Genomic DNA, 26,776 nt, shown 5'->3' on the forward strand with positions numbered 1-26,776 from the left:
AATTTACTTCAACCTGTCCCTTATGATTCAGTTTGTATTTATTGTAAGTAATGTTGTAGAAATGTGATGATTTGACAAAAACTATAAACTTCTTGGCCGAGGGAATAATTCATGGATCCTAATGGAAAGAATTTGGCCTATTTGAGTGAGTGTGACATTTTGTACGGCTTGACTGAATTTCAAAGCGCCTTGGCAAATGTATGAACTCCAATGAGTCACTGTCTAGTTTTGATTAGTTAATTAAATATGTCCTATATTTAAGAATACAATTAATTAATAGGATTCAATTGATTAATTGATTTCCATAAAGATAATCAAAACAATTTTGATGATTGTCAAAAATACTGAAAGATTATGTGGTATACAGCTAATTCCCACGAAACAATTTAGATCTCTTGAGCATCTTAAAATATTAAAGTTCTTTCTTTTTCATTTCTCACAGTAAACTAAATATTTTGGGGGGGTTGCAAATAATGTACTGTTATGAACATTCTTCAATAGTAGTTTTACAATAAACTAACTGGGAGATGGACAATATAACATAATCAGTAGTATTGTTATTATTATGCGTAAAGGTCGCTTTGTGACGCTACACGCCGTCGCTCCCTGGTTGGCTGGGAAGTCGGAAGTGAAACAAAGGGGGCGTGTCCAGAGGTTGTGATCGAGTGTGTGTTTCGGTGAGTTCAGAGAAAGTTGCAGCTCTGCAGGTTCGGATCCGAGTGTGTGAAGAGTCATGGAGAACGTGACAGGAGCCCAGCTGGTGGCGGAGTCTCTGAAAGCTCAGGTAAGAGAACTCATAAAGCATCTCAGAAGAAACAACCAACACTTGATGAACCATATGTTGTGAAAACTGTGTCAAAGTTCACATCCCGGGCTGTCCAGTGTAATAAACCATGAGATACAGATGAGTACTTGTTAGAACCACACTTCTTCTTCTTCTTCTTCATGGAAGTGCTTTCTCTGAGTCAGACGATGTTGTGTGTCCCTGCAGAAGGTGGAGTTCATGTTCGGGATCGTCGGGGTTCCTATCATCGAGGTGGCCATGGCTGCTCAGGCTGCAGGGATCAGATATGTGGGGATGCGCAACGAACAAGCGGTAAAAACACGTGTTATTATCAGTCTATGGTTATTATTTTACACAGCTGTTCACCTGCAGCTGCTTGTTTACTAAGTCGCATGTCTGTCTGTCTGTCCAACCACAGGCCTGCTACGCTGCCTCCGCCATTGGCTACCTGACAGGCAGGTGAGGGTCAGAGCAGCAGGAGGAGCAGATCTCTGTGTGTTTGTGCTCACCTGACACTTTGTTGTTCTCTGTTCCCAGACCTGGAGCCTGCCTGGTGGTGTCTGGACCTGGACTCATCCATGCACTGGGTGGAATGGCCAATGCCAACGTGAACTGCTGGTGTGGCTCCATAAATATTCAAATCAATCATAATCAGTATAAATATCCCATTATTATTTCTTTCAAGTTCAAAGACCGAGTGGAGGCTTTAGGTTTTAAACTCTTCAATGGGCAGAGAATGAGAAAAACACAAACAAATAGTGGTTACACAATGCATAAAAAATATATTGATATAGATTGGTGTTTTGTTATATAGCTTTTTAGATTAGATTAGATAAGATTAGATTCAACTTTATTGTCATTGCACAGTACAAGTACTTATACAACGAAATGCAGTTAAGTATCTAACCAGAAGAGCAAAAAAAGAAGGCAGTAAAAGTGCAGAGTATTGTGCATATTTAAAGTGGAATATGTAAATAAATAAGATATGTATAGTAAGAAATATATATGGAATGTGAACAGTATTAAGAGGTATGGTATGATATAAGAACGATGAATACACTATGAGCAAGATAAATATATAAATATGAATACACTATAGGTGGGATAATACAGTAGTAAAATACAAAATTTATCTCAGTTACTCAGCCCCAACATAAACATCTTATGTTTATTTATGTATATTAAACATTGCATCTGTGTTCTCTGAATAAGAAGACGAGATAAGATATCTTCACTGACCACTTGTCGCCTGCTGTGCACAGGCCTGTGGTCGTCATTGGAGGCTCCTCAGACAGAAGCCAGGAGACAGCAGGAGCCTTTCAGGAGTTTCCTCAGGTAGAACACAGCTTCATGTGGATTTGAGCGTGTTGACTCTTCATCGAGTTGACGCTGGTTGTTTTCCATTGGTCATTAGGTGGAAGCCTGTCGCCTCTATAGCAAGTTCTCTGCCAGACCCAGCACTCTAGAAGCTATCCCCTCAGTCATAGAGAAGGTAACGTCTCAAATGGATGTCACACCCTCTTGATAAAATACATCTCAGTGATGTAGGTGACATAATGAGACATTTTGTGTATTTTCATTGTGTTTTTTGTAGGCAGTCCGCACGAGCATGTACGGGCGTCCAGGGGCTTGTTACGTGGACATCGCGGGGGATATGGTCAATGCTCAAGTGGAAAGGAGCAAAGTCAGGTTTGTTTCATAAATCCATTTTAAACATTTGCTTTTTCTGTATCATTTCACCCGTGTGGTGACGAGTGTGAAGACACTGAGAGAGCTGTGTTCCTCCTGCAGAGTTGTACCCTGTTGCCCTCCTCCCCCGGTGAGTTTGGCTGACCACGGTGCGATCGCTGAGGCCTTTTCTGTCCTGAAAGCAGCTAAAAGACCCTTAGTCATCATAGGCAAAGGTAACATTAAAACAAAGCGTTTTCTTACTGCTATAAGCTACAATCACAATCTAGACTCCACCCCTGGTATCAGAGTACCATTAAATAAGTCTTGATGATATGAGTGGTAAATTGTTGTGCCAAACAGGAGCAGCTTATGGTCGGGCAGAACTTGCTCTGAAGGAGTTTGTGGAGACGAGTGGTTTGCCGTTCCTGCCCACCCCCATGGGGAAGGGGGTGCTGCCCGATGATCACCCCAACTGTGTGGCTGCTGCCCGCTCCAGGTGACATGTTACGAGAATGTGCAGGATTGAGTATTTTCCATTATTCAGGCTGTCCATCCATCCATCCATCTGTAATCATTTCATTTCTGGATTATACATTAAAAAACCTTTTCAGAATCTTTTCACAAAGCTGAACAATTATGTTGATCAAGATGTCAAGTGGGGCTTTTAGATATTTATGCTTTGCTGGTGATAGGCCATCTCCACATGCAGTAAATACACTCATATATAAATCTACAATACTTTACTAATAACATTTAGTGTATTTACTGCATGTGGAGATGGCCTATCACCAGCAAACCATAAATATATCAAAAAGTAACTCACATTTATAAGATATTTATACTGATAACTATGAGTACAATACAACTGATACATCCTTGTTTACATGGTATTAACTCGATCGTTTCCTCCTGTTTCTGCCACAAAGAGCTCTCCTCAAGGCGGATGTTGTTCTCCTGCTCGGAGCCAGACTCAACTGGATGCTCCATTTTGGTCTGCCACCCAGATTTGACCCCGACGTCAAAGTCATCCAGGTATGTAAATGCCTCCCCGTTAGAAAGCTAATGGGGTTTACTCAGGATTCGTGCAAATATTGCGAATATCGTCATGATCTCCTTCTTTGTTTCTCTGCTGCAGAAAATGTTGTTCGATAATAATATAACCCGTTGGTGCTGTGTTCGCAGGTTGACCTCTGTGCGGAGGAGATGGGGAACAACGTGAGTCCGGCTGTTGCTCTCCTGGGAGACGTCAACGCTATCGTCACTCAGGTACATTCACTACAACCAGGCGGTCACACAAACATCTAACTATCCTCAGCTAAAATCCTGACATGTTTTAAAGATGTTTATAAGAAAACAGAAATGTCTTTGACTCATTGTTTTTTCCCCTCAGCTCCTGACTTGTGTCCGTAGTGATGTTTGGAAGTATCCCTCCGACGCAGAGTGGTGGGGCACTCTGAAGGAGAAAATTGCTGCTAATGCAAAAATCTCCAAGGTGGGTTTAGAGACATTGATTTAACAGGATTATGAACCTCATTTTTCTATTGAGATGTAGCTTATTGTATTGTTATTATTTATATGCGGTTTAAAAAGATGTTTACTCTCTGTCTCTGTGAAGGCTCTCGCTCTGACGTCCACATTACCCATGAACTACTACACAGTGTTTCACCAAGTCGCCCAGCTGCTGCCGCACGACTGCGTGATTGTCAGCGAGGGAGCGAACACCATGGACATAGGACGCACGATGTTGAACAACTACCTCCCTCGACACAGGTAAGAGGGTCAGACACCGGGAAGGTCTGCAGCAACAAATCATTGAGTGACTCTTTAACGACCAAATTGCCACATTTCAACTAAACACCAAGCGATTAATTTGTTTGATAATAAAAACCTGCTGATGTAATCCTCTCACAGGCCAAATGTGCCAAAATATTATTTTACAGAACAAGCAATGCAGAACATGTGCATGTATGTTCACAGTTTACATATAAATATAATAAGTTGTATTTAGGATGTGTAAAGACAGTTTACACATCTTCCGCCGCAAACTAAAAACACACCTCTTCTGACCTTGAATAAAAAAAACAAAAAACAATTTAGTAGCACTTAAATTGCACTTGCTTATAGCACTTTGTAGTTTTGCTTTATTTTTGAAGAAATTGTACTTTCTTGAGTCTTGCTGTTCTTGGTTTGTACCCTCTGGGTTGAATGCACTTACTGTAAGTCGCTTTGGATAAAAGCGTCAGCTAAATGAAATGTAATGTCAGGTAATATTTATAGTTACTTATAGTACATTTTATAGTAAAACTGTAAAATATCGAGCCACAATGACATTTCTTATATATTGTCATAAGAATTTTTTTACCCCCTAATCACCGTCGACCCCAAAAAATCCTTATCTGTCTTCTTCTAACTGCTTCTAACTCCTGTGGTTGACTGGTCCTGATGATGTGCAGGTTGGATGCAGGCACCTTCGGGACAATGGGGGTGGGCCTTGGTTTCGCGATAGCCGCAGCTGCTCTGGAGAGGAGTGAGGGCAAAGGCCAAAGGATCGTGTGTGTGGAAGGAGACAGTGCCTTTGGATTTTCAGGCATGGAGGTTGAAACCATGTGCAGGTAGGTTTGTGTCCTTCCTTTCTGTGCTGTATATTTGGTTCAACTTCCTATTAAAGCTCGATTTCCCAACATAATTCCACCATCTTTTTGTCTTTTAATAGGTACAACCTACCTGTGGTCATTATTGTGGTTAACAATAACGGAATATACAGCGGCGTGGATCCGGACACGTGGAAAGAGATGGCAAAAACGGGAGATCTGACTTCTATGTGAGACAAGTGATCGTAATACAGTACATTTCCTGTGCAGGTGTTCTCCTGCGATGTACTGAAATCCCATGTGGTGTGATGTACTTGTCAGAGCCCCTCCTGTGACCCTCCTGCCCGAGGCTCGCTACGATGAGATCATGACGGCGTTTGGAGGTCGAGGCTTCCTGGTGAGGACGGTGGAGGAGCTGCACGCTGCCTTGGAGCTGAGCTTGAGTGACTGGGAGAGGCCGAGTCTCCTCAACGTGCTGATCGACCCCTCCTCCGACAGGAAGCAGCAGGTAACCGCCCCCTTGTGGGAATGGATTCTAAGTTCAATCTCGAACAGTCCTGGTCGAAAATGAAGGAATCATCTGGAGTTTTGTTGTGAAGCAAAATTTACATTGTTCAATGTAAATAGCGTCGATCCTGTGGAAATGTCACGCCCCCTGGTGGTTGAGGATGGAGTTGATGCTGAATGCCACTTTCACCTGCTAATAACTCTGTTTTAATGTACTCACTCTATTTAAACCAAAAGGACTGAAAAACCATCCCACTTAATAACTTAACAATCCCACCATCCCCTCTAAGCCACCCCCTCCCCTATAAGAGAGAGTGCTGCATGTGCAGATGGAGAATCTGTGTGTGCAGGTGAACATCCTACATTTAGTGCTGTTACACTAAATCGTGAGATCCGTATTTTAAAATTTGAAACCAAATGCCATAGACAAGAACAGGAGGATAACGCTCCTTGCTTCACTCTCCCTCATGCATTAGTGGTCAGACGCCATCCGTGAAGACTGTCTTTGAAAGGGCAGAGTTAACATCAGCAGTCATCTATAGACATCTCATTATGTTGCAAATACAAATATGAGATATAACTTAAACTGACTATTTAATGTTAATTCCTTTTTCTATTTTCCCAATGAGCATTGTGTCAGAATTGATATGGTAAACATTTAATTTAATTGGAACACAGCCTGCTGCACAATATTGAAAGATTTATTCATAATTTTGATACAGTAAATAAAATTTCAAAATTTTTTTAGATGGGCGAGAAGGACGATCCCGAGATAAAAATAATTGAATCCTTCGAAACTCGTTCATTTACAATTAAGAAATTGGAACAAAAATCCACCAACGCCTGCAGGAAGAGATGTGTGGTGACTTGAGTGACAAAGACAGTCACAGCAGTAACAGTCACTGTGGTTGTTTACTTGTCTCTTGCCGTGTCCTCGCAGGCCTACGTGACTGACATGTCTTACTGAGCCGTAATCCAGACACTCCAGGTGCTCCGCAGAACTGTTGTACTCCGCTCACAATCCCTCCACCTCACACTGGCGTGACCTTTCTATTTCAGGGTCCCCATAATTAGAAAGCGCGGCCCTCTGTGTTTATGTTGAATGTATCCACGCAACCCCTTCGCCGACATGTTTGAAGGTTGTATTCGGGACTGTAGCCATGGTGCTGAACTCCGTGGCTGTGCTCTTTGAGGCCGGCGGAAAAAGACCTTTGAGTTTAGCTGCCATCATTGTCTCTCTCCTGAATGTCTGGATTAAAGCTGAGTCTTTGATAATGGGCGAAGACAAACTATTCTCTGTTCCCTGCGCAGCCACATTTCTGAATGTGAAGGTCAAATGGGTTTCAGCATCCATGAAGGACACAAAAGGCCCTTTAAATAAAATGTCCCAATCATGTCTGGAGGTCTAATGACTGTACATGTGTTGTCTGTACTTGCAGGATTTTCCATGGCTCACACGGTCGAACTTATAGACGTGAAGAGATCTTCTGCCTCCTCCTTCGTCCAGATCATCAGAACAGCAGTGATCGTTTTCCAGATATAAAGTGGGAAAATATACGGCTGTTTTTGTTTTTCTAATTGTTTCCATGAAATGACTATTTAATCTAATAACACAGTTGTGTTAAATTTTACTAAATAATTCCACAATAAAAACTTTACACAATACACAATGGACTTATTTATTTATTGATATCAATTAGATTATTATTTTTTGCCTACATTCAGCTGCAACGAGTATTCACTCTGATGATTATTGTCTCGATTAGTTTTTTGCCAATAAAAAAATGAGAAAAAAACTTTACAGAACTGCCTAAAGCCCAATTTAACAAATTAAATGGTTTGTGTTATCTTACAAAAAGTCTATAACACAAGATATTTAGCTTTTCAATGCTTTAATTACAATCATTACATCTGAGACCTTAAATTGACAGTCTGTTTGGCAATAAATCAATTATCAAAATAGTTGTTATATTTGATGCATTTTCTGCGGATAAACTTATTGATTAATCAATAATACTCGTATCTCTGCTCCCACATTGGCTTATTGATTAATCAAAAAGGATCGAGGGCAAATATTGAAAATTCTAGGAAAATATAATTTTACGGTCAATTTGGTGCTGAGGTCGTTTTCCTGCAGGGACATTGCTTATTAGTCTACCTTTTATATCAATGCAGTGAAATCTGATCCCAATCATTGAATACATGTTTTTGTCTTAGTTTATTTCAAGTATAAATCAAGTTGAAGGACTTTCTAATTCATTCCGTCCCTTGCAAACCTAGAATATAGAGTTTCTCCATTTTTGCTTGTGCAGTTTAAGTTAAACAAGAGAATTATATTTTCCATAAGATTAAAACAGAAGTGCTTTTACAGAATTCACATCCCCCAAGAGTGTCCTTGGAAATGCAAACACTCCCACTTACTATCTGTCCTTCACTAAATTGATTCCATGATGCACAATGGGATGCACCGAGCACTGCATAAAACAAATGCTTAAGTGCATCAGTGTGTGTGTGTGTGTGTGCATAGAGTTGTGCAAGTTGTCCCAAACTACATTAAAATGCACTTTTTTATACCTTAATGGAAAATCCCCCCTTTTTGGATCTCTTGCAGAAACGCCCATTTGTGGTTTACTATGTGATATGTCTCCCTGTGGGGACGAGTGCAAACAACAAAGCCCCCCCCCCCTAACCACCCTGCGGTTGTAGAGCTCAGATATTGGCACACGGAGCAGCTGGCGGGCCGTCTCTCCTGTAATTTTAGCGCACACTGATGCGGAGGAAGGATTTAATGGGCATTGGTCAGCGCACCTTCTCCTGAGGGCGTGAAGGGAGGGGTGGGCAGCAGGGGGGGGGGCAGCAGAGGGGAGCGGACAGCGAGGGAGAGAGGAAGGGAGAGAGGGAGAGAGGAAGGGAGAGAGGGAGAGAGGAAGGCAGCGTGTGGTGAGGGCTGCTGCTGCTGTGGCTCACAAATCAAAGAAGTCTGGCAACTGGACCCGGAGCAGCATGACTCTCCTCACACTGGGATTGTACCTGCCGCTGTGGTTCTGCTGTGGCCTGGCCCAGTCCTCCTTCCTGGACGGCTTCATTTCATTCCCAGCAGGTAAGAGACTTGTCATGCTGAGGCTTTGTGTTTTTGTGTGTGTTTGTTTGTGTACTGTACACACAGTTATATGCATGCACAGGTGATCAGGTGGTGGAGAATGTGAACGCATGGACAATACACTGTCTTATCTCTGGGACTAGGTTTGAGTTCTTTACGTTTGTTTTTATTTTTCTTGTCATGCATGAGCTCCACTGGAAATGTCTCTATAAATAGCAGGAGCAGCTCCGGCCCTTCAGCGAGAGCCCCCTTCATATCTGCGTCCAGCTTTAGGAACTCCGCTGACGGGCTGTCATGATAGTTTGCACCTGTCACTTCTGCTGCCCCTGCATGTCCTAACCTCCACAAAGTGTCCCGGTGTTACTCCTGCATGTGGGGGGGGGGGGGGTATTTGTCCGTGCACTGTGGTCGTCTGTGCACGTCCAGTTCAGTGCAACTTCTGACTGCATGCACACACCTCGCACAGCTCTCAGGTCCCAGGAGCAGCAGAAGAGATTCAGCCCATGCTGTTTGCTGAGTCCACCTCCACCCCCACTCTTCCCTCCACCCCCTTCACATTGGCGCCGGCACGCTCATGTGAGTCCAAAAAGTCATGTGACTTGCTATTGTGGAATATCTGATATCTGTTGATATGTCCTTGGGTGAAATCCAGATTGACCCACTTATGTAGTGCTTCCATCAGAAAGCTCAGAAGGTGGAACATGTTTGCAGGAAGCGAATGGGTTAATAATGATGATGAGGATGTGATTCTAATATTTAGCTCTTTAAGTAAACCTCTTATTGTCCAAGTGTTATTCTACTGACTTGCCTCTATCCAATTAGCATGTTGTCAAAGCTTTTAAATAAATTCTTGTTTATATTTTTTCTATTTCACAGAATGAAGGCATGCCAAACAATGGCCCGAAGAATGAGCCGAGCAACCAGGACAAAGGTTCTGCCTGCGTCCGAGGTCTCCCTGGGCCTGCTGGTCCTCCAGGGCCCCAGGTAGGACCCAGACTCTTCCCAATCCTCGTGATCTGAGAATCAAATATGTGCTGTCAAACATAACCAATAGACAATTCAAATACACCTCACACACAAAAACACAAACACACAAACCAAGGATTTCACCTGCACCTTCGTCGGATTGGCGAATCCCAGACTGTCTCTCTTTCACGTTGGGGGTCCGTCCTATAGATTTAAGGTGTCAAGACTTGGTCCTGCAGCAACGTATTGCCCCTCATCTCCCCTCCAACTTGAGAGTTCCTGTCAGGGAATGGGGGGATTTCTCTGGCCCAGGAAACACAGCAGCCCATTAACGCTCTACATTTAGCCGAGACACAAATAGCCTTTTTCCACTGCCTGCCAGTGCGCCACACATCGTTCTCAGAAACTGTCCGAAGTGCCGTCTGCCTGGAAAGGCAAACTGTGTCGCGTAAATTCCAGGGATTACCACCACAAGCATGTGTCCGTGTGTTTGTGTACGCTAGCGATGAGAGATATAGACATTTTGGTTCAAAAGACCTCGTCCGCTGTTAGCCCAGCGTTTCATTAGTGAAGAGCAGATTTGCCCGCGATGATTGGTAAAGCTTTTGCTGTGTTCGCCGCTCTCAGGCTGCTCCAGCGTTTCAGTATATCAAGAGAGACCTACAAGGCACTTTTTAAATCAATAGTGACCACTCAGCCTTAAGTTAATTGAAACTGCAGCCCTGGGCCTCCAGCAGCAGTCATGCCTTTGTGGTGGGATATTGTGGACAATAAAACTAATGTAGATGGCTATCTCTGGGATTTATGGGCCAATGCTGTGTATTTATTTTATTTATGCTCATTAGGGTCCCGCCGGATTACCTGGGATAGAAGGACCTAAGGGAGAAAGGGTAAGTAGGGTTACTTCCCCTTGTTCCAGTTGCATGTTGTAAACAAGCTATTCATTATACTCTGAGCTAAAGTTGAGCTGCTGCGCATGTCTGAAAGATGCTCGCTGGAAATGTATTAAATGGCCAATGTCCTTGTCCCCTCCTCTACATCCTGTTGTCAGGGAGAAATTGGAAGACCTGGGCAAAAGGTGAGAGTCTCCATTAATCACTTCATATTCTCCGCTAAGTGGATTTACTGAAAAATTAGATAGAGTGCCTCCGCCTGCTCGCCAGCTCGCTGTAAATGGGGACACTGCCTGAGCCTGGTTACAAGCACAACTCTGACAGGAGACAGAACAGACACGTTGACAGGATCCTAGGGACTCAGAGCTGCTGAGATGTTCTGTTTTGAGAGCAGAGGGAGTTGACACGCTGTCGGACCTCTTCTCACAGAGGGGAAACACATCGCCCTCCCAATCGACCCCTCAAAGACATCCAGCCTCACGCCTCCCTGTCAGACGGCCCCTGCCTCTCTGTCTCAGCGACAGGATGAGCCCACGCAGCTTTATTGAAACCGAGTTTGATCACCGCAGGCGGGGGGGGGGGGAAGGGGGGAGCAGCGACCTGCTGGATGATCGGTGGCTGTGGTCGGCCAGTAGAAGTGGCCCGGTGGGAGAGCTTCACCGTCTGGTGGCCTGACAGAGCGGCTTTGCAGCACTGCGGCGCAATTTCGCTTAGTGCTTTAGCCAGGTCATAAATCATTTTATTTTCCTGTTCTCCTGACTCCTGTTCTATATACAGCCCATCATTTAATTAAAGAGAGCAATGTGACAGGGCTTGTTAAGTAATTTTCCCCCTGCATGTGCAGCGCTGTCCGATAAATACTACAGCAAGCAGGCTGTCAGTTTACACAGTGAATGTTGCACTTAGATTTCTTCTTACCTCTGAAGCAGACAGGTGTAAGTGACTGTGATTCCATTAACAACCTGTTCAGCTGTGGCAGCAGTTGTTTTATTCGTCTTTTATAAGGAATGTCTCCGTCAGATCAGATGTTAAAGTTCGATGTCTTGTGTTAGGGTCGGACAGGCACTCAAGGACTCCCTGGGAAGCAGGGATCAGCTGGATGGCCAGGACCAAGTGGGCCCAAAGTGAGTAAGTCAGACCTCCTAACATAGATGACACAGTATATGACCTATATACGAGTCATATATGACCAGGTCAGTAAATGACTTCAGACCAGTAAGTGGCAATACAAACGCTAAACAGAAGGATGGTGGTTCGATTCCCAGCATTCTGAAGTTTCCTTGGGCAAGATGCTGAACCCAAAACAAACAAAATACAACAAATTCCTTACTATACCGTGAATACCTACGTTGAGTTGGTGATAAGACTAGCAAATCGCTAAATAAATACAGACCATTAACATAGTATTGTAAATATTATACACACAATATTCAATATAACGTCCTTATAGATGCTTGGTTGAAATAGTCCAAGTCTTCACTCATTACGTCGTCTTTGGTGTGGGGTAATATTTTGAGAAATGAATCCTTGATAAATGATGCCATTCCACATTTATCTTATTCCTTGTTTTCCTCTGTGACAGGGAGAGAAAGGTGACTCAGGGCTGATGGGATTGCCTGGAGCCAGAGGACCAATTGGGCCAAGGGTATGATCTACATACAACCGAACATGATGGTCTCCTCCTTCTTTCTTTCACACTGTATATCTTCTATATTATACCTTATATGTATGTTTGATCTTTCCTCTAGGGTTTAGCAGGGTATAAAGGAGAGAAGGTATGTGACCATGTTATTAAATATCATCCCCACTGATTTTTATGGAACGTGTTTCCTTTTTAATTGAATCGATAAAGATTTCAACACTGTATTCTGCTCCATCAGGGCTCTCGAGGGGATCGTGGTACGGGTGGATTGAAAGGCGACAAGGTGGGCAGAGTTTATCATTAGAGTCCATCTACAAAGTGTGTGCATATACAAAATCTACAATGCTATTATCATTTACTTCTCTGTATCCACAGGGTGGAATGGGTTTCCCAGGAATGCTTGGACAGAAAGTGAGCGACAATTCTTCATTATTTGAAAAGTTCATTATTTGTACCTAGAACTTGTAGAAATTCATACATTTGAACGAACTGGTTGTTGAGATGGGATGTGATTTGTCACACAGGGTGAACTGGGTCCAAAGGGAGAACCTGGAATCTCAGGAAACAGAGGACCCACTGGTCGACCAGGGAAAAGAGGCAAGCAGGTGAAGTGCTTGTGGGCATGTGACATTATGGTTGCACTGTTGTATTGAAGGAATACAGTGTATGGAGTTATGATGTATCTGTGCTCCCATTCTAGAAAGTGCACAGAGCTACTGAGAGAGATACTGAGCAAATGTCCAATGCTTTGGGACTGCATTTTACATTTTGATCTACAAAAGAAATTGTTTAAATCTGACCTGTTGTTTTGATTGTTTCAGGGAGGGAAAGGAGACACAGGCAGTGTTGGTCCTATGGGACCTGCAGGCCCACATGGACCTCAAGGCCACCCCGGCCCTCCTGGTGCTCCTGCCACAGGTGAGCTCTTTCTGGACGGGGCTGGTTTGTGTGTGGCTCTGCACGTCCTCTGTTCACTGAGAGCTTGTGAAGAGCTGTGCGAAGACAAAAACACCCGTATCAGCAAAAGGAAGCAGACTCCAGACCAGTGTGCGAGGGTAACGCCGGTAGTCTTATTTAGCACCAGAGAAACATTATCTCCTGAGGTGAAACCAGACGCTCCCGTCATGACATCATGCGGCTAAAATGGATTCGCAGATGGCGAGCCGCCCCACGGTTCTACAAATACAATGTCACCACATAATTAAAGTGACATTTGTTATCTTCATCGGGTTTCTGCTTGAATTCAGTGGATTGTGTTTGCCTCTTGATAGATGGATCAAAGATAGTTTCACACGCTGCTTTATGACTTGTGTTGTTTACACCAGCTTCGGTATCCGTGTACTCTCCACACTTTGCCTGCAGCTCACTGAGACTGCAGCAGTGTGTAAACATGTGGTCTGTTTTTTGGAGCCTTTGTTTTCAATGATGAGTTTTCTCTCCGCATATGTTTAGGTGTTTACATGGTTGCAACAAAGGGAGCACGGGGTCTACCCGGGCCTCCTGGAAAGTGTAGCTGCGGCTCCATCAGCGGTTCTGATGATTCTTCTACCAAAGGAAACTATCCCAAAGTACCAGCGGTGAGAATGAATGGTCTTGAATGTAAAAAGCCATGTGAAGTATGGTGTCAGGTTAATTATATGTTCTACACAAATCTAATATTCCTCTAGTAGATGTTATTTTCACGGAAATCTCTAGAAACCTTTGGGTTATTTGGTTTTAAATTTGTGTTTTTGTACTTTTATTTCAATTTAAAAAGTCTTGGCTTGACAGTAATTCTTTTCTCTTTACCTTTTATAAAGATATTCGTCGTAAGCAACGAGGAAGAACTGGAGCGCCTTCAGGTCGATAATGCTCTCGCATTCCGCAAAGATCAGAGATCTCTCTATTTCAAAGACATTGATGGCTGGCTGCCAATCCAGGTAGCAGAGCATCCAGCTGAGCTTGGCTTTCTTCTTTGTTGCTTTATTTGTACCCTCAGTTTTCTCATGACTAACCAGGTTTTTTAACCTCTGTAAAAGACTTTTCCATTCCAGCTGACACCGTTCCAATCCATGGAGAACGCGCCTGATGATGAAGGTTACTGTGGAGACGGGGTCGTGCAGATTTCCAGCGGGGAGGAGTGCGATGACAGCAATCGAGTCGTCACTGACGGCTGCGTCAGTAAGTCATGCGTCCACGATAGCCGGCCCATGAAAAGTTCTTGGTTGTACTTTGCTGTGCACATACAATGTGACCCCTCCACCTCTGTCGTCTCCCCTTACCACAGAATGTAAACACGCCTACTGTGGAGACGGGTATCGCTACGAGGGGGCCGAGGAGTGTGATGGAAAAGACTTTGGATACCAGACATGTAATTCATATCTTCCAGGGTGAGCACAGCGTACAACTGCTACATTAAAAAGGCCAAATGTTTTGTTGACATGTCAAACTGAGCACAGGGCGTCTCTCCTCTGGTTTTCAGGTCGTATGGTCATCTCAAGTGCTCACCATACTGTGTCATCGACTCCACAAACTGCAAGTACTTCACTTGAGGAGGAAGCTGGACGGCGCAGCGGGATCCTCGGTGTGATGTTTCCTTCACACACATAACAGGAATATTTACATGCAAAAAAAAAGAACAAATATCGCTCCAAGCAAGAGACTCTGAAGGAAGAGGAAGTCAACGATTCTACGACAAAAGAAAAACAAAACATATACGTTTATACATGTATAACTCCTCTGTACTGCTGCTGAGACGCCACGTAGCTCCCTGGAGTTATAGAGTCGGTCAGGGGAGGAGAAAGCCTTCACTTACACATCTGAACCGCACAGGACGACTGCAATCTGCCGTAACAAGCAGGATTTAAGACTGGCCTCCTCCTCACCACGCCTGATTGAACCGGACTCGGCCTCTGGATGGGACAGTTGTGGGACAGCCATGCAGAGACCTAACTAAGTGCCAGGTGGAGATGTTGCACATGAGCGGTAACGGGGCCTGAGGCGTGTTATTCTTGACCCAGTTACTGTTAAGAAATGGAGGCAGTAGGACATCCAGGGCCGTGGCCCCAGGTTTTCTACTGCAGCGTGAGTGATGGTGCACAGCATTTGCATGAGGCCATGACAGCGGCTGTCACTATCCAAGCATGTACCCTACCAGTTTGTTCTTTATTACCACATCAAGGTTCGATCTGTGTACTGTCAGTATCACATCACCCATTTCAGTCATCAAGGTAAAAGCAGGCATATGCTACGATCAATACTTTTAGTTAGACATGGAGATCCATGTGGTTAAAGTGCATGAAGTACGCACTTGTAATATTTCAGACTGTTACTCCAGGAGGCTGCACATTATAACCTTGTGATGCTACTGTACTTTACACAGACACGGTTTCATTAATTCAAAAGTAACCTCTCAGGAACCAACAGGTAATGTAGCTCCACATGGCATCGCTCACAGGCATCCTCCTCCACTCTCTTTGTAAATCAAAAAGGCAGTGACTGTACACCGAGGCACACGGGTCACTCCACAGACAGCACGCGGGCCGGAGAATACAATCAAGCTCCTCCCCCCCCGTGCTACGATGAGAAACAAAATATACTGTATGTGAAGGCTTGAAACTGTTATGTTCTTAATAATCACTCACTGCACAGGGAAGGCTGGAATAGTCTGTAGCTGCTAAAAAGGGGGAGGAACTTCAATTCCCCTCTCTTCTATGGTCATTACTGTATTTACTCTATTACCTCTTTATCCAGTCTTTCTGTCTTATGGTATATGCAGCAACAGAGAAGCTCAATGGTAAACTTAACCGTGGAGATGATGTAGTCTTGCTGTGTGCTGGGCACCAATAGTGAAAAATGACTTTGCCGATATAAGCTGACATTTTCCCATAAGCTACTGTATCAGTCACAGTGCCAAGGGAGAGCTCTTGTTTCTCAGCCATACTCCGATGTAGTCCGGTGTTACAAAGTGAACCTGCTGTAAAAACAAAAGTTAAAGATTAAGACTGTTACTGTAATTGTGTCTGCATGCTCGTGATGCCGTACTAATCATCGCCACTCATTGTTCCGTCAATCGCTCCTTATTCATCAGCATAGCAGGTGTCTTAAGAAGTGTCCGTTGTGCTCCAGCCAGAGTGTAGTGTCAGTACTGTACATGTGAGGCACCTCTATATGATAGTGATGAACTGTGCCATGCACAAAGATCAAATACTGTTTGGACATTGTGTTGAATGTTGTGCCTGTGGCCTGTGCTGCTGTATCTGTGTATATGCACAACACTGTTGAAACATAACATGCATGTGGTAAAGTACTGTATAAGGCTTTATGATATATATTATTCCCTGGGACTGGGTTAGTGATCAAGTTCATTTTTGTTTCATTATTGTGATATGATTTATACAATAGCTGTTTAAAAAGAAGTGAAAATAAAAAGGGGTCATTTAAGTCCTTTGCTCATTGTCACACGTGCATCTTCAATTGTTGTTCATCAGGCTGAGATGGAGGGGTTGTTGATGTTCCCTCACAGGAAAAAAAACAACTGATGTTTATCAAGAGCAGAGAAAAAGGATGTTGTCAGCGGCTCCTTGCAAACTGCTGCCATAGACTGAATGGTAAACAGACCACAGTGAAGTCAGTCGGTTTTTCAGCTTTCTGTTCTGCCTCGATGGAAACCCCTCAGAGCCGAGTCTGGAGAGGAGCTGAGACGGGTCGGAGGACGGGCAGCCAGCCAGTGTTGCAGCAGAGATGTTTGAGGCTCGATGCAGCCGTGTAACCTTATTAGCATGCTGCATTTATTTCCTAAATCACATCAAGACAATTTGTCTGCTGAGACGTCCGAGTAAAAGCTTACCTTGGTGTATTTATCCCATGGCATGCATTCCCTTAATGAATCACTTCTCATCATCCTGTAATATAACATTCATTATTGTGAAATAGGCCATTATCCACAATGAGCTAATTCAATTTTTGGTCCTGAAGGTTTATTTTTTTCTAAAACTTTTATTGAAGTAGAATTTTGAAAACAAGTATTTTTACATAGTGGTGCTGCTACAGGAATTGTTTCAGGAGATTTCTGACTGTAGTTGAAAGCTCAGGAAGAAGACAGTAATTGGACCTTGAGTTAAGACTGGATGAAAAATATATATAACTAAATACAATATTAGAGAATTGTAAAAATGAAATAATGAACAACTGGATGGATTTTCTCTGCCTGTTTATTATCATAACAGTAGTGGAGATGTTGTCTTCACCAGCATGAGCAGAGCATTCAGCCGAGCCATTTTCATCTGTTTATGTCTTGGCCTTGTCCTTGCTGGGGTCCATGTTTGCCTGCTCTGCTGTGGTGACAGGAGGGGGGGGGCACACAGACTGACAGAATGTTGGGCACAAGACAAAGACCCTCATTCCCCAAGACCGCCGCAGGCTCAGCCGGGGCAGTCACAGGAGCTGGTGGAGGCAATGCCTCGGTAGAGTCGGGTCATGTGATGGGCTCCATGAGTGGGGGTCCAGCAGGAGTGGTTTCACTCTTTGCAATACGCTTTTCCCTCCTTCAAGACTCTGTTCACAAAGTTAAAAGTTGTTGGGATCAAACTCTATTTTCAGCTCTCGCAGGCGTTTCGATAATGAAGTGAAATCAAACACTTTTTCCAACTATGGGGTTATTTTAGTGCAGGTTGGCAGGTGTTGCTTTATGTGGCACAAGGGCTGTTGACAAAGGAGGGCACAGGGACAGGAAGCAGGCAGAGACCGAGCTGTCGACCTATAGGCAGGAATTATCAGCATGCAGGGTGTTGTGGTCTTGGCAGAGGACACACTACTGCTGCACATGCAAAACACTAAATGTACACACACAGCAGAGGTGATCTGAGGCTCGGCACCACTGTGCCACAACACAGATTTACTCTGTGTTGCTTACTCTTGGTTAACAAGTGAAAGGCTGAGTGGCTGATACATGGAAACATGGTTATTCTACCACTGTATGAGACGATATAAGACATCATTGTTGACCGCAACAGGACAAACACTAAGACAATGTAACCATTTATTAAGTAAAAAATCAAATAGCATCTTATATACATTCATAGAAAAACAAAACAAATGTAATTTTAATATTACAATAGCATATTTTCAGTATTAACTTCGGAACTCATCCGCAACAGGAAATTGGCCCATTGCACATCTGCAAAGTAAACCTGCTGCAAATGACTTATTAGTTCAACAATAGTGTCATTGTATGCATTCCTGAAAATCAAACAAACAAAACAAGGTTAAGTAAAATTAAAAATACTATGTGGTATGTCTCAGTAAAAAAAGCCCTGGGAGGATGTTCCTACTTTGTTCCAAGAGCTCAGTAAATCTACTGCCACGCTTTAACCCGCCCCCCCCCCCCTTTTTTTTTTTTTTTTTTTTTTGAACTGACATCATAAAGTATTAATTACAGCTGGTGACGACACTGAAGTGCAGGTAGAGCTGTGTGTGGATGAGAAGACGGAAATATTTAGAGCAAACCTTCAGAAGGTTATTGTTCATTATTGGTAAAGAAATTGAGAAGCTATTTATTCTAACACTCACAATCTATCCCCTTGTGATTATCATTATTAATTTACTTGGTTACCTCAAGACCATGGCCTATATTCAGTTTCCATTGGCACGTAGGTTCTTTAATAAATAAAACCATGCAATCAATAAACATGCCCCGTGGATACATTCACAGAATAGCCAGACTGAAACTATCTCCATGACTTCAATGTGAATTTTATAACTTAACACACAATAAATAGACGCTGTGGAAATGCGTCGGTTTGTGCAGAGGATGTCCACATAAATACTCAGCAGTTATCAGTACTTCAACAGATGCCACTGTATCATTTCATCTGTGTGTGTGTGTGTGTGTTGTGGAACTGTAGGCAGCAGAGGCTAAAGCCATTCACATGACAGCTCCTTATTGGTCCCATGGAAAGTCTCTGAAGCAAATGTAAGTATACGTTACTAAATGTGAGGATTTAAGTTAAAATAGTGGGAAAGAAACTAAATAAACTTGGATTATAATCTCCACTTAACATCAACGGTCAGTGCAGGGAAAGTACACAATACACTAAAAGTTAGCCTAGTATGTGAGTTCATCACATACATAAGGCAAATAAGGGCATTGTAACAATCTGACATGGTTTCTTTCAAAATGGTGCTTTGTGATTTTAGCGAGTGTCACCTTGTTTCATGAATCAGGGGAAACAATCTTGGCTAAGAATATCTTTGCATTCTCATCAGTTCAGTACCAAATACATTGTAGTGATGTACCTTAAAACATGGTACAGTACAAAACCAGCCACGATACATCGACAATGTGCACCAGAAACAAATGTCACCATGAATAATTATGGTTGGAGTCTGCATAACGAGGCCATACGTCCCTTCAACGGTCTTTTGAACAAGACCTGGAATCTACATTTTGTCAAGCCAATGCTTTTTCCCTTGTGGACTCCTACAAACATTAATACCATCGTCAATTCTTGCCGCTATGCTGTCGTAGAGCTCAAGAACCACAGGAGACCCCTCACACTGACACACGGGACATGCTCACATTATTTTGTACACAAGATACACTTGGCACCTTCCTTCCTTCGGCAGTTAAAACACTACTCTGCCCCTTGGTTCGGTCAGGATCCGTCCCGGCTTCACACGACCTCGTCCGACTCCAGGTTGTATTCTTCATACAGGGCATCCAGGAGGCCCAGCTGCTTCTGCATGGCCGGCAGGTACACACCCAGGTCCCTGCGCACGCCACTGGTGAAGCTGCTCTTCAGCTCGTCGCCCTCTCTCGACACTAAGGCAGCGGCGAAACCTGGATAACTCGGGGCAGCTCTCAGGGCCAGCTAGGAAAGAAATTAAAAACCATAAGGCTATAGTTTCACATTAAAGGGAGATGGAAAAAAAGGAAGATTTAAAGCAACATGGGTGAAAACAATGGTGCAAGTAAGGAAAACCTACAGCAAACACCCCTCGCACAACCCATCCATGGTGCTGTCGAAGGGTCTTTCCATACGCGTTATCTGGGTGACAGAAGAGCAAGACAATGAGGAGACTCAACAGGGAACAAGCATTAGATTTCATGTGTTTGTGTTTGTGTCCGACTGGGCTCACTTAGCGCTCCGTGGATGTCTCGTTCTCCTGAATTGACCTCCGACAGGAACTCTTTGAGGAACTTCAGGCCTCGTCGGAGCCACAGCAGAGCCTCGGTGGCCGAGTTCCGCACCTGGGACACATCCGTCTGGATTTCATGCAGCACGATGGACTGTAGGGTGGGGAAGCTGTCAGGGTCCGACATCCACTTCTGGTTTATTTTCTACAGGGTGACGGGACAGGGTTATACAGTGACACAAATCGAATAGCATGTTTGTTTCTTATTCTGATAATGTAAATGTATACATATAATAAATATTTGTTCCATGCAAATTGACTTCGAAAGAGTAATGTCATCCTGTTACAGGGGTCGGATGCCATTTGTCATGTTATGCACATTATTTAGAGCAACTTTCACAAAGTTGACCTTATAATTATTCATTTTATTAATCTTATCAAAACTGTGAACTTACCTTGATATTTCCAACAAAATCCATTTTAACTGGTGCAAAGACTGTGGACCCCAGTTTGTCTGAGAAGAGAGAGTCTATGATCATTTCTTTGTTTAGCTTTCTGTCCTGCTTTGAAAGAGCGTGTGATGATGCGAGTCAGAGATGAAAACCTAGAGTTTCTCAGGTTATTTAAGCAACAGTAAAAAAAAAAAAGCAGCCAAACCCAGTGCAAAAGGTAAAGGAGAGAATTGTCTTTTACAGAGGATTTTAAGTCACAAGTATGAGAACTTGAAGACCTAAAATCCTTAGTAAAGCCGATGATAAGCTCAACATTCCATATCGAGGTAAGTAAGGCTTATCCAAGAGACATGGCCGGTATCTGGATCCATGTCAGGGATTTGATGGGAGAGATAATATCGATGTAGGGCTGTGAACACACTCCGGAGGTGAAAGGGTTTCATTATTTATGAAGGTCACATCAGTTTAAACATAACTTTACAGTCATTAACAGAGGTTTACAATGTTTTATAGAGGACTGTTGTTAATAAGACACCTTGTTCTGACCATTAAACATTTTGATTAAGTACTTCACATCTCAGCTCAATCTCTGTTGTTGGTTAATATGAAACAGGCGATCATTACCCGAGCCGTCTTGAGTCTGTGAAAAGTGATGTTGAAAACCCGATAATTCTTGATGATCTCAACCATCCTGCTCCCAACTCTCCTCGAAAAATATTGAGCTATGTCTAAAAGGTTGATAAGAGGTCTATCTGACCTGCTAGCAACCTTTTCCTGACAGTCTTTGCTAATATTAAGTCCAGGCCTGCACTTCTTTATTTCATATTGCTACCGTGAGTGACCACATTTACCTAGAAAGACAAACAGCCACCAACGACACATATGAGCTAATGAACATTGTAAACCTTGTCATGCAATACATTGTCAAATTATAATAATTAAATAAAAAACCACGGACAGACATTCAGGTGCAGAAGAAATAAGGAGGGCATGAGAGAAAATGAAAATAAAGTCACCGCCGCATCGATGTGAATGACATGCAGAGACGACAGGACAAGAAGGAGAAAGAAGTAGTTGTGGGTGTTCTTATTAAGGGCAAAAATAAGCACATGTAAAAGAGCATCATGAGAAAGAGAAGCGCAGCAGAATGAGATGGAGGAGAGACTGAAAGTGACGGGCCTACCTAATACAGGCACTATTGCATAGCATGACTCCAAAAACTCTTGTGTAGGGATACCATTGTCGTCGTCCAGTCTTATATCACTAAATCTAAAAAAGAAGTAGAACAGATTCAAACAGGAGAAAACATTAGAGGTAAATAAGCAATTTCAATTTTTATTTGATCAAGTCAAACAGAAAGAGAAAAGGGTACAAACGTCAAAACCAAGCCAGAGAAATGATTCACACAGTGTCATGCAATCCTAGGCCTGACGATACCTGAGACTACTCGGCTACCTTGTCTACAACTTCACAGAGTTGTTTCTTTTTGTTGTTACCATCTAAAAACTGTCTCATTTACTTGAAAATACCAACTTCAAAGTGCATATACTGTAGTTAGTAGTTGAACACTGGATGAATGAGACAATGATTTCCATCATTATATGCAATGTTTGCCTCAGAACTTAATATGACAGAAAGGACAGATCACACTGAGCAGCGGTTCAGTAACACTCTTCCAAGTCTTAAAGAAAAAAGAAAAGCCAAATATGTCGGAATTGAAATACAGCGTGAAATGTTAACAAAAGATTTTACAAACCCAAATATCAGATGAGGGCCTCTCTGTGTCACGTGATCAAGAGAGAACACACTAATATAAAACACTTATCGTCACATCTTGACCTTCCATTATTAATTCATTCTGTCAAACACAGTAATACAATCAATATATTTACACAAGGTGTGCAGTGCCTCAATGACAAACTACAGATAGCTTAATTGGTTTATCCTAATACTGTAAAAGTGAAATATCACAGACAGTTATACAGTAACTCGTGTGTCTTAGAGGATGTGGCCTTGCTGAGTAGCATGTTCATACCTGTGACTCATTGTGCTGAAGAAAGTTTCCACCTGCTCTGTGTCTTCAGGCTCTGGTGAATCTCTGGAAGGCTCCTCCTCCTTTTGAGGCTCATCCTCCTTTTGAGGCTCCTCTGGCTCCGCGACGGCCTCTTGTTGCTCCTGCTCCTGGACGGCGGTATCTTCCGTGTTGTTGTTGTCGTGCTCTTGACTTTGGTCCACTTTGTGGTTCTGCTCCGGTTTGGTCTCCTGTTGATCATCGGCTTCCAGTTCCTCCTCTCCCTCCGGAGGCTCCTCGTAGTGTTCGATCTCAGAGGTATTCTGGATAGTGTGTGCAGTAGGATCGACTTGCTCCTCGTGAACTGAGCTGTTGTTGCTTTCATCAATATCTGTGCAATGCAGCAAAATAACAAACACGTAATATAGTACGTTAGCAGACAAAGAGGTGGAAAACTAAGACTCGTACATATTATGGTTATAGCCAATTATCACAAGTTTAGAGGCCAGTTTTCATCAGACTGAGGGTGGAACTGATGAGTTTGCGAACGATGAAGTTATTTTCAATAGCTCTTAAATCAGAACAAAGATAGATGTTCCTTTTGTGATTGTGATAAAATTCTGCTGCCCTCCTTGCCACACCACTCCTTGACACATTAACAGTGAAAACACAAGATTCTTGTCGCTGAGCAAGGCGAGCGGGAGCAGAGACGTCTTCCCCCTCATTCATTTCATTGATATGGCAACATCTTGTGTTATGGTTTGTTCAAGACAACGGCTCTCAGAAAAGAACGGGGCCATAAGAAGCGGATTCCTTCAAAGAGCTGAAATTCCCATCACTAGGGTGTTGCAAGTTGTGAAAACAGCACTTGGGTAACTGAAACAATCATTCTCTTTAACAACTGACAGGCTACACTGACACAAACGTCACATTCATCATCTTTAAAAGGGTTTTAGTGAGATTGTGAGACAAACGCCAAGAGCAGCTCAATACTAAAGTATGGAGCATAGATTTTGCATCACTGAGCCCTATGTGCTGAGTGGTAAAGCATGATACCAAGCATCAGTCAGGGTGTGGCAACATGCTACTGGTATCAGGTGTGGTAACACCCTGCATTGATTTAGAATTGCCCTTTGTGGAATGTATTATGTCACAGGTCAAAGACAGAGACTGAGAGCCGGCAGCATCAACAGATTTTGAGCCTGAGTGTAGTTTAGATGTGCAGAGTTTTCCTTTTCCCTCTTGGTTTTGGTTTGATGATTTTGCCCAATTCAGAAAAGATTAAACACTTAGTTTTATCACTTAAATCATCAGATTCACATCTCCTGAAAGTCAGTCTGATTTGATTAAATATTGACAAATTGTAGAAATGTGCTAAAATACAATACACTTTAAAATACCAATGCTTCTTAAAATGTTTGCGTGTATATTTTTATTGTGACTTTTAAATAATGTATTTTTATATTTACTGTGAGTATAGGTATTACAGACAACCCCAAAATAATACATTTGAAAACTCAGGTCTTATTTTCCCATCACCCTCAGTGGAGGGGAAGCCTTTTGTTTACTGCTCAGGGAAATGCAATAATGTACCTGGGCATCCATCACTGTCTGCTCACTAAGAGGCAATAATCTATCCCCATCAACTCTGATGAAATACACACAGCAACCAGGCTCTGTGGGTGCTGGGCTTTCCTCTCTTAATGGAATGCAGTGGTTTCCAGTCGAGGAACCTCTACAGCGAGTTCAGTGAGTGACGTACCTGATGAGGGAAGATTGTGTTCTGGATGCTCTGGTCGACCTGGTTCATCTGGTCCCTCTGCTACAGAGTCAAGGCTCTGGTTGTCATGTGCAATTGCTTCTCCTGAGGTTTCACCCAAATCTATCCATCTGGAATTCATTTGAGAACACTTTGTTAATTTAGTCTAATATCTAATCAGCAATTGTACCAAGCGCCACAGAAATGCAAGACGTAATATCTCAACATCATCATGCCAAAATCTGAAGTGTATTTAATGGACGTTAACAAAAAAAACACCTACTTTTCTCCATGGTTCTGATTTAAATGGTTGACAGGTTTAACCTGTTGAGGTAAAAATACACAAGGGAGTTACACACACATTTCTTTTGAGAACAACCCATGACTTGCATACATTGCTATTGACTGGTCACATGGTTGGTAATAAAGTGTTACCTTCTGGGGTTTGATGGCTGCTACTGGAGGAGATCCTGGGGGACTCTGTAATGGCGCATCTGAACTAAAAGTGCGATTTGCTATCTGCATGCATTCCTCTAGAGTCTTAAGGAAAGTGGTGCATGTAGACTTTACCATGTTTCCAGTGTCTATGCCCGTCTGAAAAACAAAACACAACAATATACACATTAGCCAAAACTGGTGCATATTCCAACACTGTCATACACGTGCTGACAGGTGAGTATATTGTTTGGTAATAACAACCCAACAACATGTTATGAGATCTATGAAACAAAGGTCAAAACTGGCTTCTCAGGGAAAATAAGTAAACATAGGCACACAGCAGGTTGATGTGTTGCTAGTTACAAATGGGTCCGAAGCCACACACCAACAACAGCTTCTCTCATTTCACTGAACCATCACCGTACCTCCTCCGAGTCTCCGAGCTCATCATTGTCTTTGATCTTGTTTACTTGTTGGAGAAGGAGGTCACAGTACAATCTGAGTTCTGACATCTTGGTTTTCAATGCCTCCGAGTTCTCCTGAAGCTCTGAAACAGTAAGGGGCGTTTACAATGCATGTACATAACAGCAACGTGTACTTATTCAAGTGCAACTGGTAGAATGTTGGATCTGGGTGTGGAGGCATTCCAAATACCCTTTTCTCTCTTTGTTCGGTTGTCTGTAAGGCAGGCTTTGGCTGTTCCCAACGCCACCAGCCATTTCTGCCTCTCTGCTGCATTGATGGCTCTGAGGTAAAAGTACTGCTCTCCCGGTATGGTCAGGTCCACTCGGGTAGAGTCAGAGGAATGGACTGCAACACAGCAGAAAACAGGGAGACATACTTGTTCAATCATCATCAATCACATTGTATTTGTATAGTCCGTATTGACAAATCACAATTTGTCTCACAGGGCTTTAACAAGGTGTGACATCCTCTGTCCTTAACCCTCAACAATAGTAAGGAAAAACTACAACAAAAAAAACTTTGAACAGGGGAAAAGCCCTACTTCCAAAGAGGTAGAATAAGCTATTTTAAAAACACACACCAGACACTGAGAGACAGTTAGGAAACAAGTCATACTGACCTTGGATCTCACAGACTGAGATTTTGATGCTGCCCTTACATCCTTTCCATGCATCCTCCTGGGAGTCATAGTAGGACAAAGTTCCTCCTTCGAGCACAAACCAGCGAGGCTGCCAACCTGCAACAAAGACACATCTCACATTCAAAATCAACACTGTTTAATAACACGTGTATAAAGTTTCCACCCCGGGAACTATTCAGCTTCCTAAACTTGGACAGAGTTCGCTGTGACGCCGTGTGTGTTAGCAGCAACTAATCAGTTAAGTCAGATTACAATGACAGATGGTGGAACCTGCGAGGTGAGCTAACTCTCCCTGTTCGTAAACAATGCTAACTTCTCCCTCGTTTAGCAGCTAACAACCCGGGTGAGGAGAACAATGTTAAACAGTTCATTCACAAGCTGTGGGAGGCTGCTCGCTAACACCAGCGGCTCCCAGTGCTCCCACACTCCAACTCCACTCAGCTAGGACCGTTGTCATGCTAGCTAGCTGCGTTGAAACCAGCGCTACCAGCGTAAACACGAAGCCAACTCACCACTTATATAATTGGTCCACTTGTAAAGCATCCCCTCCATTGTTCAATGTGTGGTTCTCGCCGTTCATTACTTGTTTATCGTAGCGAGAAACGACGCGCAGCTGATTGCACTGACTCCATCGGGGGCCCTGTGGGCTGGTTTCCTTGCGGAGTGACGACCTCGGCTTTACAGTGCAGCTACGCAGAGAAATTGGCGTAAACTCTTTCGTGAATGCGGCTGGAGACAAGCT

The 26,776-nt window shown here is 43.1% G+C and overlaps 3 protein-coding genes across 3 annotated transcripts; 2 read left to right on the forward strand and 1 right to left on the reverse strand.

Moving 5' to 3' along the window:
- Positions 1 to 652: 652 nt before the first annotated feature.
- Positions 653 to 7,217, forward strand: hacl1 (2-hydroxyacyl-CoA lyase 1). Its single transcript, XM_061080853.1, has 17 exons — positions 653 to 784; positions 992 to 1,096; positions 1,203 to 1,243; positions 1,322 to 1,402; positions 2,047 to 2,119; positions 2,199 to 2,276; positions 2,379 to 2,473; positions 2,576 to 2,688; positions 2,816 to 2,951; positions 3,382 to 3,487; positions 3,638 to 3,721; positions 3,846 to 3,947; positions 4,071 to 4,225; positions 4,909 to 5,067; positions 5,169 to 5,276; positions 5,368 to 5,554; positions 6,993 to 7,217. The coding sequence occupies exons 1-17, from the start codon at positions 734 to 736 to the stop codon at positions 7,023 to 7,025; spliced, it is 1,707 nt and encodes a 568-aa protein (XP_060936836.1). The 5' UTR covers positions 653 to 733; the 3' UTR covers positions 7,026 to 7,217.
- Positions 7,218 to 8,556: 1,339 nt separating this feature from the next.
- colq (collagen-like tail subunit (single strand of homotrimer) of asymmetric acetylcholinesterase) lies at positions 8,557 to 14,685 on the forward strand. The gene is made up of 17 exons (XM_061081908.1): positions 8,557 to 8,653; positions 9,120 to 9,229; positions 9,530 to 9,637; positions 10,465 to 10,509; positions 10,671 to 10,697; positions 11,565 to 11,636; positions 12,095 to 12,157; positions 12,261 to 12,287; positions 12,393 to 12,437; positions 12,530 to 12,565; positions 12,679 to 12,759; positions 12,976 to 13,072; positions 13,607 to 13,731; positions 13,954 to 14,073; positions 14,173 to 14,314; positions 14,421 to 14,523; positions 14,616 to 14,685. Exons 1-17 carry the CDS (start codon positions 8,557 to 8,559, stop codon positions 14,683 to 14,685), a joined length of 1,368 nt encoding a protein of 455 aa, XP_060937891.1.
- A 4,372-nt stretch (positions 14,686 to 19,057) lies between these two features.
- Positions 19,058 to 26,683, reverse strand: plekha8 (pleckstrin homology domain containing, family A (phosphoinositide binding specific) member 8). Its single transcript, XM_061081644.1, has 13 exons — positions 26,547 to 26,683; positions 26,014 to 26,130; positions 25,584 to 25,739; positions 25,355 to 25,476; positions 24,927 to 25,085; positions 24,775 to 24,815; positions 24,495 to 24,622; positions 22,757 to 23,123; positions 21,905 to 21,990; positions 20,725 to 20,783; positions 20,273 to 20,474; positions 20,120 to 20,181; positions 19,058 to 20,004 (listed from the first exon to the last, which is right to left on the reverse strand). Exons 1-13 carry the CDS (start codon positions 26,584 to 26,586, stop codon positions 19,807 to 19,809), a joined length of 1,737 nt encoding a protein of 578 aa, XP_060937627.1. The 5' UTR covers positions 26,587 to 26,683; the 3' UTR covers positions 19,058 to 19,806.
- Positions 26,684 to 26,776: the final 93 nt, after the last annotated feature.

This window comes from Limanda limanda, chromosome 11, assembly GCF_963576545.1.
Source record: "Limanda limanda chromosome 11, fLimLim1.1, whole genome shotgun sequence".
In the NCBI taxonomy this organism is placed as follows: Eukaryota; Metazoa; Chordata; class Actinopteri; order Pleuronectiformes; family Pleuronectidae; genus Limanda; species Limanda limanda.

Excerpts from the sequence above, each read along its gene's own strand:
- plekha8 (XM_061081644.1), bottom strand. The coding sequence starts at position 26,586 with ATGGAGGGGATGCTTTACAAGTGGACCAATTATATAAGTG. Across the intron at positions 25,477-25,583 it reads CCGAACAAAGAGAGAAAAGG|AGCTTCAGGAGAACTCGGAG; the intron begins GTATTTGGAATG and ends TTACTGTTTCAG. Across the intron at positions 20,005-20,119 it reads TTGTGCGAGGGGTGTTTGCT|CTGGCCCTGAGAGCTGCCCC; the intron begins GTAGGTTTTCCT and ends TTTCTTTCCTAG.
- colq (XM_061081908.1), top strand. The coding sequence starts at position 8,557 with ATGACTCTCCTCACACTGGGATTGTACCTGCCGCTGTGGTTCTGCTGT. Across the intron at positions 10,510-10,670 it reads AAGGACCTAAGGGAGAAAGG|GGAGAAATTGGAAGACCTGG; the intron begins GTAAGTAGGGTT and ends TCCTGTTGTCAG. Across the intron at positions 12,438-12,529 it reads GTGGATTGAAAGGCGACAAG|GGTGGAATGGGTTTCCCAGG; the intron begins GTGGGCAGAGTT and ends CTGTATCCACAG.
- hacl1 (XM_061080853.1), top strand. The coding sequence starts at position 734 with ATGGAGAACGTGACAGGAGCCCAGCTGGTGGCGGAGTCTCTGAAAGCT. Across the intron at positions 1,097-1,202 it reads GGATGCGCAACGAACAAGCG|GCCTGCTACGCTGCCTCCGC; the intron begins GTAAAAACACGT and ends GTCCAACCACAG. Across the intron at positions 3,488-3,637 it reads CCGACGTCAAAGTCATCCAG|GTTGACCTCTGTGCGGAGGA; the intron begins GTATGTAAATGC and ends CTGTGTTCGCAG.